At 43.8% G+C, this 19662-nt stretch overlaps 1 protein-coding gene across 1 annotated transcript in view; it reads right to left on the reverse strand.

Annotated features, from left to right (window-relative positions):
* wnt10a (wingless-type MMTV integration site family, member 10a) overlaps nt 1–19662 on the reverse strand; it is an 83248-nt gene that overhangs the window by 40041 nt on the left and 23545 nt on the right. The window contains exon 3 of the mRNA XM_043694598.2: nt 2654–3027. Coding sequence (XP_043550533.1) covers nt 2654–3027 — 374 coding nt within the window. The remainder of the gene's footprint in view (nt 1–2653; nt 3028–19662) is intronic.

Raw genomic sequence — 19662 nt, forward strand, 5'->3', positions numbered from 1 at the left:
TTGAGGCGGTTAATGTCCCAGCAGCAGTTGGAAATGAAGAGGTCGAGGGCAGGTAATAGGCCAGCGCGGGGTTTCCACCAAAGGGCCTGTATCTGTGCTGTATGACTCTAAAGTGTCGGATATAGTTCTTAGGGCTAAAGGGATCAAAGGATGTGGGGAGACAGTGGGAACAGGGGACTGAGTTGGATGATCAGCAGTGACCATATTGAATAGTGAAGCAGACTCAAAGGGCCGAATGGCCTACTCCTGCTCCTTTTCTTCTATGTTTCTGAGGTAACTCACTATCACCTTCTGAGGATCGTTAAGGGTGGGTAATAAATGCCAGCCCATCCAACAATGTCCACATTCCCATGAACAAGTTTGTAAAGAACCTTTATTACTGTAAATTCCCAACGTGCTTCACCAGACTATTATCAGAGAAGGCCTGACAGAGAGACACTTAAGGAGATATCAGGATTGGTGGTCAAAAGTCAAAGAGATAGATGTTAAGTAGTGTTTTAAATGAGCAAAGAGAGGCAAGGGGGTTTAAGGAGAAAATTCCAGAGCTTAGGCTTCAACAACTGAAGGGACAGGCAGCAGACGGTGTATCATTAGATTGAAAGCATGTGTAGGCTGATGCATATGGTAAATATTGACTAATTAAACATTTCAGAATGGGACAGGGATGGTGGAGGGATAGGTGACAGATGAATATTAATAGTAATCTCACCCTAAATCTATACCCTCGAGTTTTGGAATCCCCCAACACAGGGAAAAAAAACGTTGGCTATTCACCAAGAAAAAGAATCAGTCTATTCTGAGACATAATGACACACCCTTGAAGCATGAACCCAATCCTCCTTGGGACGCTACCACTGTGCAGTAAGAGGCCAAAGCAATTCACAGCAAGAATTGAATTAGAACATAGAACAGTACAGCAGAGTATGTGTCCTTCAGCCCTTGATGTTGTTTTTATTTATTAGATTCCCTACAGTATGGAAACAAGTCCTTTGGCCCAACAAGTCCACACCAATCCTCTGAAGAATAACCCACCAAACCCTAACATTATGGGCAATTTAGCATGGCCAATGCACCTGACCTGCACACTGTGGGAGGAAACCAGAGCACCCGGAGGAAACCCACACAGACACAGGGAGAATGTGCAAACTCCACACAGACGGTCACCTAAGGTTGGGATCGAACCCGGGTTCCTGGCACTGTGAGGCTGCAGTGCTAGCCACTGTGCCACCCCAAAACTATAGTGACCTTTTACCCTATGCTAAGATCAAACTAATCTACATATCCTACATTTTTCTATCATCCACATGCCTATCCAAGAGTTGCTTAAATGCCCCTAATGTATCTGACTGTACTCCCACTGCTGGCAGTGCATTCCACACACCCATCACCCTCTGTGCAAAGAACCTACTATTCTGCTAACACCACAAATCACACTGTAGTCAGGCACCTTATTGATTGGGCCATGCAGACACCGTTAATATCGGATCAAAATTACTAAATATCGATCAATCAAGCTGGTCAGTGATATTATTACACACTATTAGAGCCAGTCAGACCAGAACACAAACCTCCTGAGCCGAGAGGTAGTGGCACTACCACTCTGTCACAGGAGCCCCAGCGTTACTCAACAAGAATATTAATTGCAGCTATCAATTTGCTATCACATACTTCTGGGACAGGAGGGATTTGAAACTAGCCCTCCTGGCTCTGAGGTAGGGACATTACCACTATAACACAAGCACCCTCAATGCTAAATGAGTATATTTTTTTAAATCAACCTGTTCAGGGATATTCTTACCGCAACTTTCATTATGGGGGAGGCGATAGTCTTGTGGTATTATTATTGGACTGTTAACTCAGAAACCCAGGTCATGTTCTAGGGTCCCAGGTTTGAATCTCACCATGGCCGATATTGAAATTTGAATTCAATAAAAACCTGGAGTTCAAAAAGTCTAATGACGCCCATGAAACGATAGTCAGGAATAATCCATCTGGTTCCCTAATGTCATTCCTAGGGAAGGAAGCTGCCGTCCTTACCTGGTCTGGCCTACATATGACTCCAATGGAGCTGAACTCTGGTGTAGGCCATAAATGCTGCCGAGCCAGCAATTACCTCATCTCCATGAATGAAAATTTTAAAGTTACACACATTTAGGACAGATGGGACTTAAACCCAGGCCTCCTGGCTCTGAGGTAGGGACATTACCACAGTAGCCCCTAACATTCACTGATCACTTGACAGACCAAGTGCCTAACTGCTATCACTCACTTGTCCTTTTCTGTTTTCACGATGTGTGGATTTTTGTTTTTGTTCTGAGCAGAAAGAGACAGAGCGAGAGAGAGACAGACAGACAGACAGACAGAGACACAGGGAGAAAGAGACAGAGACAGAGAAAGAGAGAGAACGAAAGAGAGAGACAGAGAGAAAGAGAGAGAGACACAGAGAGAAAGAGAGAGACAAAGACAGGGAGAAAGACTGAGACAGAGACAGAGACAGACAGAGAGAGAGAAAGAAAAAGAGAGAGACAGAGACATAGACAGGGAGCGAGACTGAGATAGAGACAGAGACAGAGACAGGGAGAGACAGAGAGAGAGAGAGAGACAGAGAGAGAGAGAGAGACATAAGCAGACAGCGAGAGAGAGAGTCACTCACCTGCCGACCCACCCTGTTGTTGTGGAGCCTCATGCGTGAGTGGATGTCCTTGTAGGTTTCCCGGGAATCCAGAAAGTCCCTGGAAAACTTGTCACCATACTCCACGTCGGGGCTGCATCCTCCCCATTCCCAGGAGTCCTGGGGTCCTGGCAGGTCAGTGGGAAGGGGTTCGAGGACCCCATGTACCATGCCTTTGCCCCGGTTCAGCGCCTCCAGCTGGAGCCGGTTGAGTTTGAGACGGAAGGCCTCCTCATCGCCGCGCCTCTTGTCGTCACAGCTGCAGGCTTTCAGCTTGCCCAGGCTGCAGGCGTTGGAGACGGCGTGAACGACCCCCGCTGCTGCGATGGCGTAGGCATATGCACTCTCCTTAAAACCTGCACAGAGACCGAGACAACACAGGTCAATGTAGAATAGAATCCCAGCATCAGAGTGATGCAAAGGTGGCCGTTCAGCCCATTGTGGCCTTCTCCAATCCCACTGCCAGTCCCCTGCCCTTTCCCTGCACACTGTCTCTATCCAAGTAATCCTCTTGAATGTCTCAGTTGAACCTGCCCATTCCCAGGCCCAGCCAGCAACACCCACATCCCATGAAAGGATATTAAAAGAAAATTAGGCTAATTAATCTTGATGAGGTAAAGTACTTTAAAATATTTTGATCCATGAATCCAGGGGTGGCAATGGCCTTGTGGTATTATCACTGGACTCTTACTGGGTTCAAATCCTGCCACGGCAGATGGTAGCATTTGAATTCAATGGAGGGATGGGGAAGAAGTATCTGTAATTTGGAGTTGTATGATGACCATGAACCCATCATCAGGAACAGTCACCCATCTAGTTCACTCATGTCCTTTAGGGAAGGAAACTGCCATCCTTACCTGGTCTGGCCTACATGTGACTCCAGACCCACAGCACTGCCATTGACTTTTAACTGCTCTCTGGGCAATAAACGCTGGCCTGGCCAGTCACACCCTCATCCCACAAATTAATAAAAGGATTCAATTATTCATGGTGCCATGTAAATGCAATCCTTTGTTGCTTTACCTGGATCTGACATATCTGAGGATTTCTATCAGGAACACAGTATGTGACTGGGTATGACACTGCTGCATATTACAAAGGAACCTCAATTAGCCGAAGGGCACGGACAGGGAGTGTTTCGCTCGGACAATTGAACGTTTGGATGCTCGAATGCTGGATAACACAGTTTAGCCAAGCATTGGGACCTTGCATTCTTGCCATACAATCCGAAATTCGGACAATCGAAAGCCGAGGTTACAGTAAGCTGCTGTGTGAATTACAAGATGTAGCATTCACAAATGTGACACAGTAACTCAGTATGTCAATGTATATGCCACTCCTGTGCAGTATGCAATAACCACAGAAAGAGATATTAGTGATGAAAACACAAAGTGCAGGAAATACTCAAATTAAAATATGAGAAAATAGCTGTAATCAGTGACCTCAGGCCTGCTCCATCATTTAATAAGACCCATGGCTGATCTGACTGTAAGTTCAAATCCAAATAATTCTTCACTCTCTTTCTCAACCAGAATCTCTGCACCTCTGCCTTAAAATATTCAAGGACTCTGCTTCCATCTTTCAGGAAGACAGTTCCAAAAACTCACATATGGACTAGGAGCAGTAGGCCATTCATCCCATTTAATACTATCATGGCAGATCTCATTTCGGCCTCACTCCCCATAACCCTTCAACACATTACTAATCAAAAATCTATTTCCTCCTTAAATTTATTCGATGTCCCAACATCCACCACACTTTGAGGTGAAAAATCTACAGATCCACGACTCTTTGAGAGAAGTCCTTGCTCCTCATCTCTGTTTTAAGTCTGTCACCCCTTGTCCTAAAACTATGACCTCTCATTCTAGATTACCCCACATGGGGAAAGGTCCTCTCTACGGCCACTTTGTCAATTCCCTTCAGTATTTTGTGTACAACACTCTGAGAAAAAAATATATTCACCTCAGCTCTGTTTTAAATGGATGATTTATCAAGGGACCTCAAATTACGCATTCTCCCATCAGAGGAAGCATCCTTCCCACATCCACCTTGTCAAGACCCTCAAGATGTTACGGTTCTATTGCACAGGAGAAAGTGAGGACTGCAGATGTTGGAGACCAGAGTCGAGAGTGTAGTGCTGGAAAAGCACAGCCGGTCAGGCAGCATCCGAGGAGCAGGAGAATCGATGTTTCGAGCATAAGCTTTTCTGATGAAGGGCTTATGCCCGAAACGTCGACTCTCCTGCTCCTTGGACGCTACCTGACCAACTGTGCTTTTCCAGCGCCACGCTCTTGACATGGTTCGATCACATCACAGGGTCGATGGTCAGAGACAAGAAATGACAAAAATGCTGTGATACAAAAGTCAAAGTGAACAGTAACAGTTATAGAATCATAGAGTTATACACGGAAACAGGCCCTTCGGTCCACACAGTCCATGTTGACCATAATCCCAAACTAAACTAGTCCCACCTGCCTGCTCCTGGCCCATATCCCTCCAAACCTTTCCTATTCATGTTGGGCCGAAGGGCCTGTTTCCACACTGTAATCTAATCTAATCTAATCTAATCTAATCTATTCATGTCTTTTAAACATTGTAATTGTACCCACATGCCCCACTTCCTCAGGAAGTTCATTCCGCATGTGAACCACCCTCTGTGTAAAAAATTTGACCCATGTCTTTTTTAAAACTCTCTCCTCTCACCTTAAAAATGTGCCCCCCCCAGTCTTGAAATTCCCCATCCTAGGGAAAAGACAACTACCATCAACTCTATCTATACCCCTCATTATTTTATAAACTTTTATCCAGCATTGAATGCATCATAGTTTGTTTTATTCATTCCCAGAATGAGAGTGTAACTGTCTGGACCAGTATTTATTGCCCATCCCTAATTACCCAGAGGGCAGTTAAGACAAAGCCCCATTGCGTGGGTATGGAGTCACATGTAGGCCAGACCAGGTAAGGATGGCAGTTTCCTTCCCTAAAGGACATTAGTGACCCAGATGGGTTTTTCCGACAATTGATAATGGATTCATGGTCATCATTAAATTCTTAATTCCAGCCTTCATTGAATTGAAATTCCACCATCTGTCATGGTGACATTCGAACCCAGGTCCCCAGAACATTAACTGGTCTCTGGATTAATAATCCAGTGATCACCTCCGCCCCCAGAACCTCCCCTTTGACCAACCATTTCCTCGACCTTTTCAACAGGGAAATACAACAACATTTCTACCACCCTTCAATTCTGACTCTGTTTATCTTAGAATTCCTACAGTGTGGAAACAGGCCAGTTGGCTCAACAAGTCCACATCCATTCTCCAGAGAGTAACCCACCCTTACATTTACCCCTGACTAATGCACCTACCTACACATCCCTGAACGCTCTGGGCAATTAAGCATGGCCAATTCATCTAACCTGCACATCTTTGGACTGTGGGAGGAAACTCATGCAGACACGGGGAGAACATACAAACTCCACACAGACAGTCACCCGAGGCTGGAATCGAACCTGTGTCCCTGGCGCTATGAAGTAGCAATGTTTACCACTGAGCCACCCTGCTGTAACTCTTGCTCCTCTCTCTCTGGGTTTCTGCAGCACTTTCTGTTTCTGTTTCAGCTTTCCAGTGTCTGTAGTATTTATTGAAAGATATTAGTGCAGGCTTTTAAAGAAGCAGGAGAGAGGGAGAGAGATTGAATGAAGATTAAAGTGACAATTCCACTGCTCAGGGTCTCAGAATCAGCAGTACAAGCACCTGCATTGATAAAACTCCCTCGGAGTGAAAATGCCAAAAGTACCAAAAAGGAATTGTCATGGAAATCAAATATCCCAAATGTCAGCAGTAAAGGGTTTTCAGATCCAAGTCTTCTACCAATTATACTGTCATGAGAGATTACAGTAAGGCCTCATCTGTGCATTTGGTGCCTCATGGCAGGAGTAAGAGGTTGTAAAATATCAGCAACATAAATTGCTTCATCCATTTTTTTGTGATCCTGCCACACAAAAAAAGTGGTAGTGTCTTTGCTCTGAGCAAATTAAGCAAGATCACAGCATTGTTATACGGCCAAAGGAGGCCATCCTGCCCACATTGTCTGTGCTGGCTCTCCAAGTGGATCTCGCGCCATTCCCATGCGTTTTTCACGTCACCCTGTACATTTTCTACTTTCTCATAAACATCTAATTCCCTTTTGAACATCTCGATTGAGCCTGACTCCACCACACTCTCCGGCAGCGTGTTCCAGACCCTAACCACTTGATCCGTGAAAATGTTTCCCCTCATGTCACTCTTGTTAATTTAAATCTGTGTCCTCTCATTGCTGACCCTTTCACAAGCTGGGGCACTTTCTCCCTACCTGAACCTCTCATGACTTGAAAACATCAATCAATCTCCTGTCAGCCTTCACTTCTTCAGGGAAAGCAGCCCCAGCTTTTCCAATCTATCTAAATATCTGAAACCCCATACCCTTGATTCACCTCATGAATCTTTTCAGCGCTCTGTCTAATGTCTTCACATCCTTCCTAAAACACAGCATGCAGAGCTGGAGGCAGATTACTGTCTTATACAAGTTCAACACAACCCCTTTTACTCTTGTTTTCTTAGCCCATATTAATAAATCTTCAAATTAATTTGTTGCATGCACAGTATCTTGAGTTAATTTTCTGTGTCATCCAGAAAAGGCATAAAGGTCTTCCTTTTGATAAATACTTCATCTAAAGGGGTCGACAAATTGGGAATGAGTTTGACAAATCTTCTAAAATAGGGTCATTACCATGCAATTCTTTGTTGTAAGTTGCATTGAAATGTATCATAGAGTCATACAGCATGGAAACAGACCCTTCAGTCCAACTCGTCCATGCTAACCAAGTTTCCCAAACTTAACTAGTCCAATTTGACTGTGTTTGACCCATACCTCTCTAAATGCTTCCTATCCATGTACGTGTCCAAATGTCTTTTAAACATTGTAACTGTATCTGCCTCTTCCTTTGAGAGCTTGTTCCATACGTGCACCATCCTCTGGATAAAAAAATTTATCCTTCAGGTCCCTTTTAAATCTTTCCCCTCTCACCTTCAACTTATTCCCTCTAGTTTTGGACTCCCCTACCCTGGGGGAAAGACCTTAGACACTCACCTTAACAATGCCCCTCTTGACCTCTATAAATTCACCCCTCATCCTCCAACGCTCCAGGGAAAATTGCCCCAGTCTCTCCCTAATACTCAAACCCTCCAGTCCCAGCAACATCCTTGAAAATGTTTTCTGCATCCTTTCTTGTTTAACAACGTTCTTCCTATAGCAGGACAAATTGTATGCAATATTCCAAAATTGGCATAAATGGCATCTGCAATTGTAAGTTGGTTACATCACATTCAGTGAATTTACTGAAAGACTGAACCATGAAGCACAATTCTCAACCAACTGAAAAGTGACCTCTGTCTCTCTGTCTTCACAGAAGCTGCTTAACCTGCTGGGAATTCCCAGCATTTTCTGTCTTCATTCCAGGTATGGTGTCAGCCTGTGCTGAAGTAAAAGGTGTTGAGCTATAGTTGATGAAAGAACAGCGGATGCTGTAATTCAGAAACTAAAACGGAAGTTGCTGGAAAAGCTCAGACGGTCTGACAGCATCTGTGAGGAGAAATCAGAGTTAACGTTTCGGGTGACCCTTCCTCAGAACTCAAACAGAACAATTCTGAGGAAGGGTCACTGGACCTGAAACGTTAACTCTGAGTTCTCTTCACAAATGCTGCCAGACCTGCTGAGCTTTTCCAGCAACTTCTATTTTTGTTTTGAACAATATTCAGCCTTGATGAATTGACAGTCCACCTGAAACAATAATTTATGGGAAGATGGCGCAAATGAGTGGGGAAGCAACACTAAATAATCACCTGAACTTGCTGATGAAGAGCTTTTGTCCGAAACATCGATTTTCCTGCTCCTCGGATGCTGTCTGGCCTGCTGTGCTTTTCCAGCACCACTCTAATCTAGACTCTCATCTCCAGCATCTGCAGTACCCACTTTCGCCTAATCACCTGAACTTGCTAGTGTTTGGTCAAAATGGAGACATTATCATATCAGAGTAATTCCCACAGGTACTACCAACCACTAAACCTTCAGGTCCTCCTCCAGGTTAAAATCCTGTTTTATTATTATCTTCTTACTCTGACTCATACTTCCCCAGGACCCCCAAAATCCTCATCTTGCCATGTCCCTATGTTCTTAGAAACGTAACTTCAACTACCACTTAAGTCTTGAGCTTTCCTTTTTTTTAATTCTCTCATGGAATGTTGGTAATGCTGGCCAGACCAGCATTGGTTGCCCATTCCTAACTGAATGGCTGACTGGGTTATTTCAGAGGGCAGTCCAGCATCAATGACAGTGGTGTGTTAGCTCAGTTGTCTGGATAGCTGGTTTACAATGTAGGGTATTACAAATGGTGTGAGTTCAATTCTCACACCAGCTGAGGCTATCATGAAGGTCCTGCCTTCTTATCCTCTTCCCCCTCACCCAATTTGTCTACCTCTGGTGAGATAAGGGAGCAGGAGAGCCAATATTTTGGGTATAAACCCTGCATCAGGAATGTGTGATGAAGAGCTTATGCCCAAAAGGTCGACTCTCCTGCTCCTTGGATGCTGCCTGACTTGCTCTGCTTTTTACAGCACCACAATTTTCGACTCTGACTGCCTGGCATCTGCAGTCCTCACTTCCTCCCCTATTGAGAGAAGACGACTATGGTGACTTTATTGTCAATCTGGAGTCACATGTTGACAAGACAAGGTCAAAAGGTTATATTCTCAAATCCTTTGCTGGAGTAAACCAGACAGACTTTTTTACATCAATCCATGATGTTTATGCTGGTCACTAATGTGTTTTTTAAAATAATTTGTGGGATGTGGGCATCACTGGCTGGCCAGCGTTTATTGTCCATCCCCAGTTGCCCCTGAAGGTGTTTTGTTTCAAAATTCCAGCAGCTACTATAATTGGTTTGGAAAACGTATCCCGAGAGCATTAAAATCAGGATGACTAAGCCAGTGACACTAGCATAGTGGCAGTCCCCTTGATCTTACCTTCCCACTTAGATTCCCTACAGTGTGGAAACAGGCCCTTCGGCCCAACCAGTCCACACCGACCCTCTGAAGAGCAACCCACCCCCTCTCTGACTAATGCACCTAACACTATGGGCAATTTAGCATGGCCAATTCACCGAACCTGCACATCTTTGGACTGTGGGAGGATACCAGAGCAAACCCACACAGACACGGGGAGAATGTGCAAACTCCACACAGATAGTCGCCCGAGGATGGAATTGAACGTAGGACCCTGGTGCTGTGAGGCAGCAGTGCTGACCACTGAGCCACTGTGAATCACCATGAAACGTGAAGGCTCACAGCACAGCAGTCCATTTGGCCTATCTCATGTGTTCCTAGCTATTTAGTGATAATATATTTCACCTTAGAGTTGCAATGGTTTCTCCTTTGACCACTCCCTATGGCAAAGTATTTGAATTCCAGCAGCACCTGTAGAGAGTGCATGGGCGTGGTAACATAATCCTTCAGATTATGAGAGGGTCTGCCAAGCTAAATGAAGAGAAAAGCCTTCACTGGTATGCCACAGAACAAAGCTGGTGGCTATTATCCCCCATGGATTCAATATGTAACTCAATAAGGATAGTATGAGAAGAGCATGGGCATATTTTAGGAGAAAGTTGATAAATACATAGGGGAGAAAGGAATAGTAAAATATGACAGTAGGGTCAGGTGCGGAGCACGAGAAGAAGCGTGAACACATCATCAGGCCAAATGGTCTGTTTCTGTGCAATAAATGTAATGTCAATGTTTTATGGGATTCTAAATTAATAAACCCACCATCACCCTCCCATCATTGTCTCCTCCAACAGAGGATATAGTCTTTTTCTTAAACATTTGATGAAAACCCATCATTATTTCATAACCCTCTATTAAATCTATTCTTTTGCCTTCTGCACTGTAGTTGGGACAGTTCCCATGCTATGCTTTTTAATTATAGTTTCCCACTGTCTCTTTAATTTTGTTTTCTTGAACCTTGGTGGTGTGCTCACAATGAGATGTGGTCCTTTTGCAGAGGTTGCTTAATGAAAGTAAATAGTCATTACAATAACTGCCTGTGTGGTATGCAAAATGAGCCTTCCAGGGAAATGACACACACAGGTTGCAAAAAGAGAGATTGGCCATTCAGAGCAACCCAGTCATGCAAATAACCCGGCACCCATGATTTTTCTTCTCCTCTTCCTTCATCAATCCATCTTAGCCGCTGATAAAATCCCCCTGAACAGTCACTAAACCAATGTGTCATTGAGGAGAAAGTGAGGTCTGCAGGCGCTGGAGATCAGAGCTGAAAATGTGTTGCTGGAAAAGCGCAGCAGGTCAGGCGGCATCCAGGGAACAGGAGAATCGACGTTTCGGGCATAAGCCCTTCTTCATTGGTCTATGTGAACAGCAAATGTTCAGAGGCACCTGGATAGATAAACAATTCATGGGGAAGTGATAGCCTAGTGGCATTATCATTGGACTGTTAATCTAGATGCCCAGGTAACATCCTGGGCTCAAATCCTTTCCATAGCAAATGCTGCAATTTGAATTCAATAACAAAAGAAAATCTGCAATTAAGTGTCTAATTGATGGAAAAACCCACCTGGTTCATGAATGTCCTTTAGGGAGATTCTTACCTGGTCTAGTCTACATTTCATTCCAGACCCATTGGTTAACTCTTTTCTGCCTCCTGGGATTGGCAATAAATGCTGAACTAGTTAGCAATGGCCTCATCCCATGAATGAATAAAAACAATTAATAATAGAGGGTATGGCTGCAGTAAATGATTTAGATGTGACGTCGATGCAGGAGAACCAGTGAGGGTGTGACAGCAGAGTGGGCTGAAGTAAATTGGCAAACTTGGCTCAAGGATAAGTCAATAGAGATACACTGGCAGAGATTTCAGGGAGATACTTCCAAATAGATGAATGAACACATTACAACAGGAAGAAAATATCCACAGGCCAGACCTACCCTCTGTTGCTAATTAGAGAATTAAAGATTGTATCAAACTAAATAAAAAGCATTTAGTTGTGTAACGACAGACGGCAGTTCAGAACGTTAGCCAGAACATCAAAAGAATGAGAAAGATATTAATAAAGGGAGAAAAATTAGTTTGAAAAGAGAGCTAGCCAGAAATATAAAAACAGAGTTTTTGTAAATGTTTGAAGTTGAAAGAGTTAACAAAGTGAGTGTCGATCCTAAAGAAAGTGTGTCTGAAGAATTAATAATGGAAACTACAGAAATGGCAAATGAATTGAACAGATATTTTATATCAGTTTTCACCAAAGAGGATAAAATTCACAGCCAAAAGCAGCAATAAACCAGGAGATGGAAGAGAGGGAGTAACACGGGAAAATCACAATAACCAGAGAAGTGGTACTGAGACTTGGAGATGCAGGTTGAGAAGTGCTTGGGTCCTGATGGGTTTTATCCTAGGTTTGTAAAATAAGTGGTTAGTGTGACAGTTGATACATTGCTGTTAATTTTCCAAATTCCTTTATTCCGGGGATAGCCCCATAAGATTGCAGATAATCAATGATTAGATTAGATTAGATTACTTACAGCGTGGAAACAGGCCCTTTGGCCCAACAAGTCCACACCGACCCGCCGAAGCGCAACCCACCCATACCCCTACATTTACCCCTTTTAACCTAACACTACGGGCAATTTAGCATGGCCAATTCACCTAACCCGCACATCTTTTTGACTGTGGGAGGAAACCGGAGCACCCGGAGGAAACCCACGCAGACACGGGGAGAATGTGCAAACTCCACACAGTCAGTCGCCTGAGTCGGGAATTGAACCTGGGTCTCTGGCGCTGGGAGGCAGCAGTGCTAACCACTGTGCCACCGTGCCACCCACAAATGTATCCACCTTATTCAAAAAGGGATAGAGAGAGAAAGCAGCAAAATACAGGCCAGTTAGCTTAATATCATCATGGGGAAAATGCGAGAAAACATAACAGGGCATTTGGATAAGTTCAAGGTAATTGAGCAGAGTCGTCATGGTTTTATGAAAGGGAAATCATGTTTGACCAATCTACTGGAGTTTCTTAAGGAGGTATTATATGCTTTGAATAAAAGGAATGTGTAGATTCTACTAAGATTTCAGAAGCTGCAACATCAAATGTTGATGTGGGTATTTTTAAAACAGTCTCCAGGTGTAGTAGGGAGCACATTGGCATGGATAGAAGACATACTGGCAAACAGGAAGTACAGAATAGTTGTAAGTGGGTCTTTTCCATGTTGGCAACATGCAATGCATGGTAATAGGGATCAGTGCGAGGACCTCAACTGTTTGTAATTTAGATAAATGACTTAGATGAAGGGATGGAAATGTATTATTGTCAAATTTTCTAGACAGGAAAGTGAATTGTGAAGAGACACAAGGAGGTTACAAAAATATATTGATTGGTCACGTGAGGGGGCCAAGGTGTGGCAAATGGAATACTATGTGAAGTTGTCCATTTTGCAGTAGGAATAAAAAAGTCTATTATCTAAATGGTGAGAGGTAATAGAGCTCAGAGCTGCAGAGAGATCAGGGTCCTTGTGAAAAAAAATTACACAATGTTGGTATTCAGGTACAGTAAATCATCAGGAAAGTAAATAAAATGTTATCATTACTTCAAGAAGAATTGAATATAAAAGATTTGAGGTTATGCTTCATTTATACAGGACTCTGGTGAGAACACAGCTGGAGTGCAATGCACAATTGTGGTCACCTCATTTAAGGACAGATGTCAATTCATTAGAGGCAAAGACTCCTAGAACTAGGAGTCACTGCTTAAAAATCAGCGGTCGCCCATTTAAAACTGAGATTAGATGAATGTATTTCTCTCAGAGGGTCGTACCTGTTTGGAAGTTTCTTCCTGAAGGGTTGTTGGAATCAAGGCCCGTTAATACTTTTAGGGCACAGGTACAAGGCTTCTTGTTAAGCGAGGAGTTGAAAGGTTATCGGGGTGGGCGGGGATTGGATTTGAGGTTGCATTATGATCAGCAATGATCATCTTGAATGGCAGCGCAGGCATGAGGGGCTGAATAGCCTTCTTCTGGTCCTGATTCATATATTCATAAAAGAATAGAAAGATATAATGCCAGGGTTAGATAATGGCAAGTGGATCGCAACAAGATTCTAAAAGGTTAGGTAAAGTACTCACAGAGTCATAGTCATAGAGTCAGACAGCACAGAAACAGACCCTTCAGCCCAACCAGTCCATGCTGACCATAATCCCAAACTAAATTAGTACCCCTGCCTGCTCCTGGCCCATATCCCTCCAAACCTTTTCTAATCATGTATCCATCCAAATGTCTTTTAAACATTGCAATTGAACCCACATCCACCACTTCCTCAGGAAATTCATTCCACACACGAACCACCCTCTTTTTAAAAAAATTGCTTCTTATGTCTTTTTTAAATCTCTCTCCTCTCACCTTAAAAATGTGCCCCCCTAGTCTTGAAATTCCGCATCTTAGGGAAAAGCCAACTAACATTAACCTTATCTATACCCCTTTTTGTAAACTTTCATTGAGTCATCTCTCAACCTCCGACGTTCCAGTGAAAAAAGTCCAGCCTATCCAGCTTTCTTTATAACGCAAACCTTCCATACCCTGCAACATCCTGGTAAAACTCGTCTGAACCCTCCCCAGTTTAATAATATCCTTCCTATAACTGGACGGCCAGAACTGGACACAGCAGTCCAGAAAAGGCTTCACCAACATCCTGTACAATCTCCTGGGAAGTATTTTCAGAAGTCATGAGAATGATGAAGACATCTCCTTAAATGTTGAGGGATCATTTATACAACACCATAAAAAGTGATGAAAAGTGAAGGAGTCCCAGGGCAACACAGACAGCATCAAGCTGTGGGATATTTTTCTCTTCTTTAGGTGTCATTGACAAGGCCAGCATTTAGAGTCATAGAGTCATAAGAGATGTACAGCATGGAAACAGACCCTTCACTCCAACCTGTCCATGCCGACCAGATATCCCAACCCAATCTAGTCCCACCTGTCAGCATCCGGCCCACATCCTATTCATATACCCATTCAGATGCCTCTTAAATGTTGCAATTGTACCAGCCTCCACCACTTCCTCTGGCAGGTCATTCCATACACGTACCACCCTCTGCATGAAAAAGTTGCCTCTTAGGTCTCTTTGTTATCCTTCCCCTCTCACCCTACGCCAATGCCCTCTAGTTCTGGACTGTCCGATCCCAGGGAAAATACTTTGTTTATTTATCCTATCCATGCCCCTCATAATTTTGTAAACCTCTATAAGGTCACCCCTCAGCCTCCAGGGAAAACAGCCGCAGCTTGTTCAACCTCTCCCCATAGCTCAAATCCTCCAACCCTGGCAACATCCTTGTAAATCTTTTCTGAACCCTTTCAAGTTTCACAACATCTTTCTGATAGGAAGGAGACCAGAATTGCATGCAATATTCCAACAGTGGCCTAACCAATGTCCGCAACATGACCTCCCGACACCTGTACTCAATACTCTGACCAATAAAGGAAAGCATACCAAACGCCTTCTTCACTATCCTATCTACCTGTGACTCCACTTTCAAGGAGCTATGAACCTGCACTCCAAGGTCTCTTTGTTCAGCAACACTCCCAAGGACCTTACCGTTAAGTGTCTAAGTCCTGCTAAGATTTGCTTTCCCAAAATGCATCACCTCGCATTTATCTAAATTAAACTCCATCTGCCACTTCTCAGCCCATTGGCCCATCTGGTCAAAATCCCGTTGTAATCTGAGGTAACCTTCTTCGCTGTCCACTACACCTCCAATTTTGGTATCATGTTGCACCTCCCACCCTGTCATTTAACTGAGAGGCAATTAGCAGTCAGTGACATTGCTGTCTGTCTGGAATTACATGTCGGCCGGGCCAGACAAAGTTGACAGATTTCCCTCCCTAAGGGAGAATAGTGAAACAATTGTGCCAATGGTCATTATAACTGAAAGTGGCTTTCAATACCAGAATTATTAATTAAAGCAGTCATGATTTGGAGATGCCGGTGTTGGACTGGGGTGTACAAAGTTAAAAATCCCACAACACCAGGTTATAGTCCAACAGGTTTAATTGGAAGCACACTAGCTTTCGGAGCGATGCTCCTTCATCAGGTGATAGTGGAGGGCTCAATCTTAACACACAGAATTTATAGCAAAAATTTACATCACACTGTAAATTTTTGCTATAAATTCTGTGTTAGCATTGAGCCCTCCACTATTAACTGGTGAAGGAGTGTCACTCCGAAAGCTAGTGTGCTTCCAATTAAACCTGTTGGACTATAACCTGGTGTGGTGTGATTTTTAACAAATTAAAGCAGATGTGCTTTTAATCACAATTTCACAGTTGCCATTACAGAGACCAGTTTTATAAATTATCAATAAACTTTATCAACTGTTTGGAGGGATTTGAATCCACGTTCACAAAAGCTTAGCCTGGCCTGGTGATTCACTAGCCCAGTGACTTCACCAAATGCAACCATTACACCTATTTTAGGTTGGTCTATTAGAGAGACAGTACTGATCCAATGGCCTGTACTTTACTAGGTTGGCACGGTGGCTCAGTGGTTAGCACTGCTGCCTCACAGCGCCAAGGACCCGCGTTCTATTCCAGCCTTGGGCAACCGTCTGTGTGGAGTTTGCACATTCTTCTCTTGTCTGCATGGGTTTCCTCCCAAAGTTCAAAAATGTGGACTAGGCATGGGAATTACAGGGATAGGGTAGGTCTGGATGGCATGCTCTTTGGAGGGTCAGTGTGGACTTGATAGACTGAATGGCCTACTTCCATACTGGAGGGATTCTATGAAAGTAGTTTTGTTAATGAATTCATTGGCTTTCCACTGTTCCACTCTTGGGGAAGAGTCCACATTTAAAGTAATAATCTGACTCATATTTTCCATGCATCCGATGCCTGCTTCCGGCACTTTCTACCATTAAATTTAGATTTCTGGCAGTTTCATCTTTTATTCATTCTGTCTCAGAGAGCTAAGTTCCTATCGAGCTAGAAATATGAGGTGACGTTCGAGAGAAGTGAGCAATCCGATAGACACAGCCCCATACGTTACACAAGCATATGAAGGGAAAATGATAGATACATAAAGAGAAGTAGAAAAATAAAAAGATAAGTGGAGATGGACGTGTACAAGGTTAAAACATAGACAGGACATAGATAAAAAGATGTCTATAGGAAGAGAGAGGTACATTCAGATAAATAACAATGAAAGCTGTTTGAGGAGAACGATTGCAGGAATAAAAATACACAGATGGCTGTTTGTTGGGTGTGTACATGCAAAGAAATTGGGGCTACAATGTTTAAGCTCTGAAGCTGAGTGCCACTTGAGAACACTATCGATAACCCCATCTGTTGTTATGCTGATGATTGAGAGTAGACTGATGGTAATTGGCCGGGTTGGATTTCTCCTGCTTTTCGTGCAAGGACATACCTGGGCAGTTTTCCGCATTGTCGGGTAAATGCCAGTGTTGTTGCTGTACTGGAACAGCTTGGTTAGGGGAACATCAGGTTCTGGAGCACAAGTCTTCATTACTATTGCCTGAATGTGGTCAGGGCCTTTGCAGTATCCAGTGTCTCCAACTGTTTCTCGGCATCATCTGGACTGAACTGAATTGGTTGAAGACTGGTGTGTGTGATGCTGGGGACCATTGAAGGAGGTCGAGATGGTTCATCCGCTTGTCATTTTTGGCTGAAGATGGATCCACATATTTCAGCCTCATCGTTGTCAGTCATTCAGAAGTCACACGACACTGGGTTACAGTCCGACAGGTTTATTTGAAATCACGAGCTTTCGAAGCGCTGCTCCTTTGTCAGGTGAAGTAAGGTGTTGTGTGACTTCTGAGCTTTAACCACCCCAGTCCAACACCGGCACCTCCACATCATTTGCACTGATATTATGAACTTTCCCCAGCATTGAGGATTAGGATATTGTGGAGCCCTCTACTCCTATTGGGTGTTTAATCGTATCCCCGCATCCCCCACCACCATTCACAACTGGAAGGGAGCAGGCGTACAAAGTTTAGATCTGATCAGAGATTGGCAGCTCAGGTTCGGATGACAAATGTCCCTCCCTGAAGGATATTAGTGAATGAGGATGGGTCTTTATGACAATTGAAGGTAGTTCCATGGCACTAAAATTGAGAACGCATTCAGTGAATTTAAATTTCCCACCTGCCACAACACGATTTGAACTCATATCTCCAGAGTGTTAGCCTAGACCCTCTAGATTAGCTATTAACTGCCCCAGAGTGAATAGTGAAACTTACAGTTAAACTTACAAAATTGTTGCAGGGCACGGATGTGGCTATTGAGTCTAGAACTAGTGATAAAATCTAACAATAAGGGACAAGCCATTCAAGTTTACGATATGGAGGAATTTCTTGACTCAGAACATGGTGAATCTCTGGAGTTCTCCACTGTGGAGGCAGTGAGACAGAAGTCAATAGATTTCTGGATACCAATGACATCAGGGACAGCAGGGGAGATCTCAATGAATGGATGGGCTGAATGGCCTACGTCTGCTCCTATATCTTATGGGATTCTGATCTAAAGGAAGGACTTGAGGTTGATGATCAGCCATGATCTTAATGAGTGGGACATTAGGCTCACTATACCGAATGACCTATTCCCGCACCTATTTCCTATTGATCAATGTCTCACTTCCTTTGCCAAGGTTTTTGGTCATCTGTCTTGTTTCTGTTTGGTTAGCACCACTGCCCCACAGTGCCAGGAACCCAGGTTCAATTCCACCCTCAGAGTGACTGTCTGAGTGGAGTTTACACAGTCTCCCCATGTCTGGATAGGTTTCCTCTGAGTGCTCCGGTTTCCTCCCACAGTCCAAAGATGTGCAGGTTAGATGACCTGGCCATGGGAAATTGCCCATAGTGTCCAGGGATGTGCAGGGTAGGTGGGTTAGTCACTGGGAAATGCAGGGTTACAAGGATAGGGTAGAGGGCTGGGTCTGGGTGGGATGCTCTTCAGAGGGTCAATGCAGACTCGATGGGTCAAATGGCCTCTTTCTGCACTGTGACGGAATTCTCAGAGGCATAAGAAGGAATAGTCTGCTTCTGCTCATTGTTGGGCATATCGCCTTTGTGTGATCATTAGTCTTGTGAAGCCAAATGGATAATTTTACCATGTTAAAGCTGTTTTATAAGTACAGATTGTTGTGAATCTGATGGCTATGTGAAGATGGGGTTCACAGTTGAGGGGAGACAGGAACCCCCAAACCAATCTCAACAGCTCCAAATCCACCCCCACCTCTCTCAAACCCCCACCACCCCACCTCCCCCACCCACCCCAGGCCCGAGCATAACCAATGCCGACAAATCCCGACACTTCTGTTTGGAGTTCACAGTGTAGCAGTCAACCTTGTGTTTCCCCAGCAGCAGGGAGCACTCCAAATAACTTCAAATATGAACTTGCCCAGCTCAGCTAGAAGGGAAATTTAACAAATAAATCCAACAGTGCGTGATTCCCCCTTTTGAAAATAACAAATAACATGGCAATCAGGACACTGCTGGAAGTATTTCAGATTTAAATCAGGGGAAATCAGGATGGAGTCAGTCACTGGGTGTGTGCTTTTTGCACTATTGAGGGAGGTAGTTTGATTAAATTGAATCTCTCTGTCCCTCTCTCTCTCTCTTTAAGATGTTCCTTACAACCAACTTTATCAAACCAAGCTTTCAGTCACCTGAACTAGTTCAGCACGTAGACTAACAAATAATTCAAAGGAGCACACATGCATGGATGCACTGATGACAGCAGAAAGTGGGAAAATGAATTAAACATTTAAGGAATCTGTCACTTCTGGTTAAGAAGAGCAGGCAACATGTGCACCAAGGGGAGCAGATTCACTTAGTGCTAAATGGGAATGAAGCAGACACAGTGTTCCCACTCTACGATACCA

The sequence above is a fragment of the Chiloscyllium plagiosum genome, unplaced genomic scaffold (assembly GCF_037043375.1).
Source record: "Chiloscyllium plagiosum isolate Xiang-an unplaced genomic scaffold, Cpla_swu_hap1 HiC_scaffold_7, whole genome shotgun sequence".
Classification (NCBI taxonomy): Eukaryota; Metazoa; Chordata; class Chondrichthyes; order Orectolobiformes; family Hemiscylliidae; genus Chiloscyllium; species Chiloscyllium plagiosum.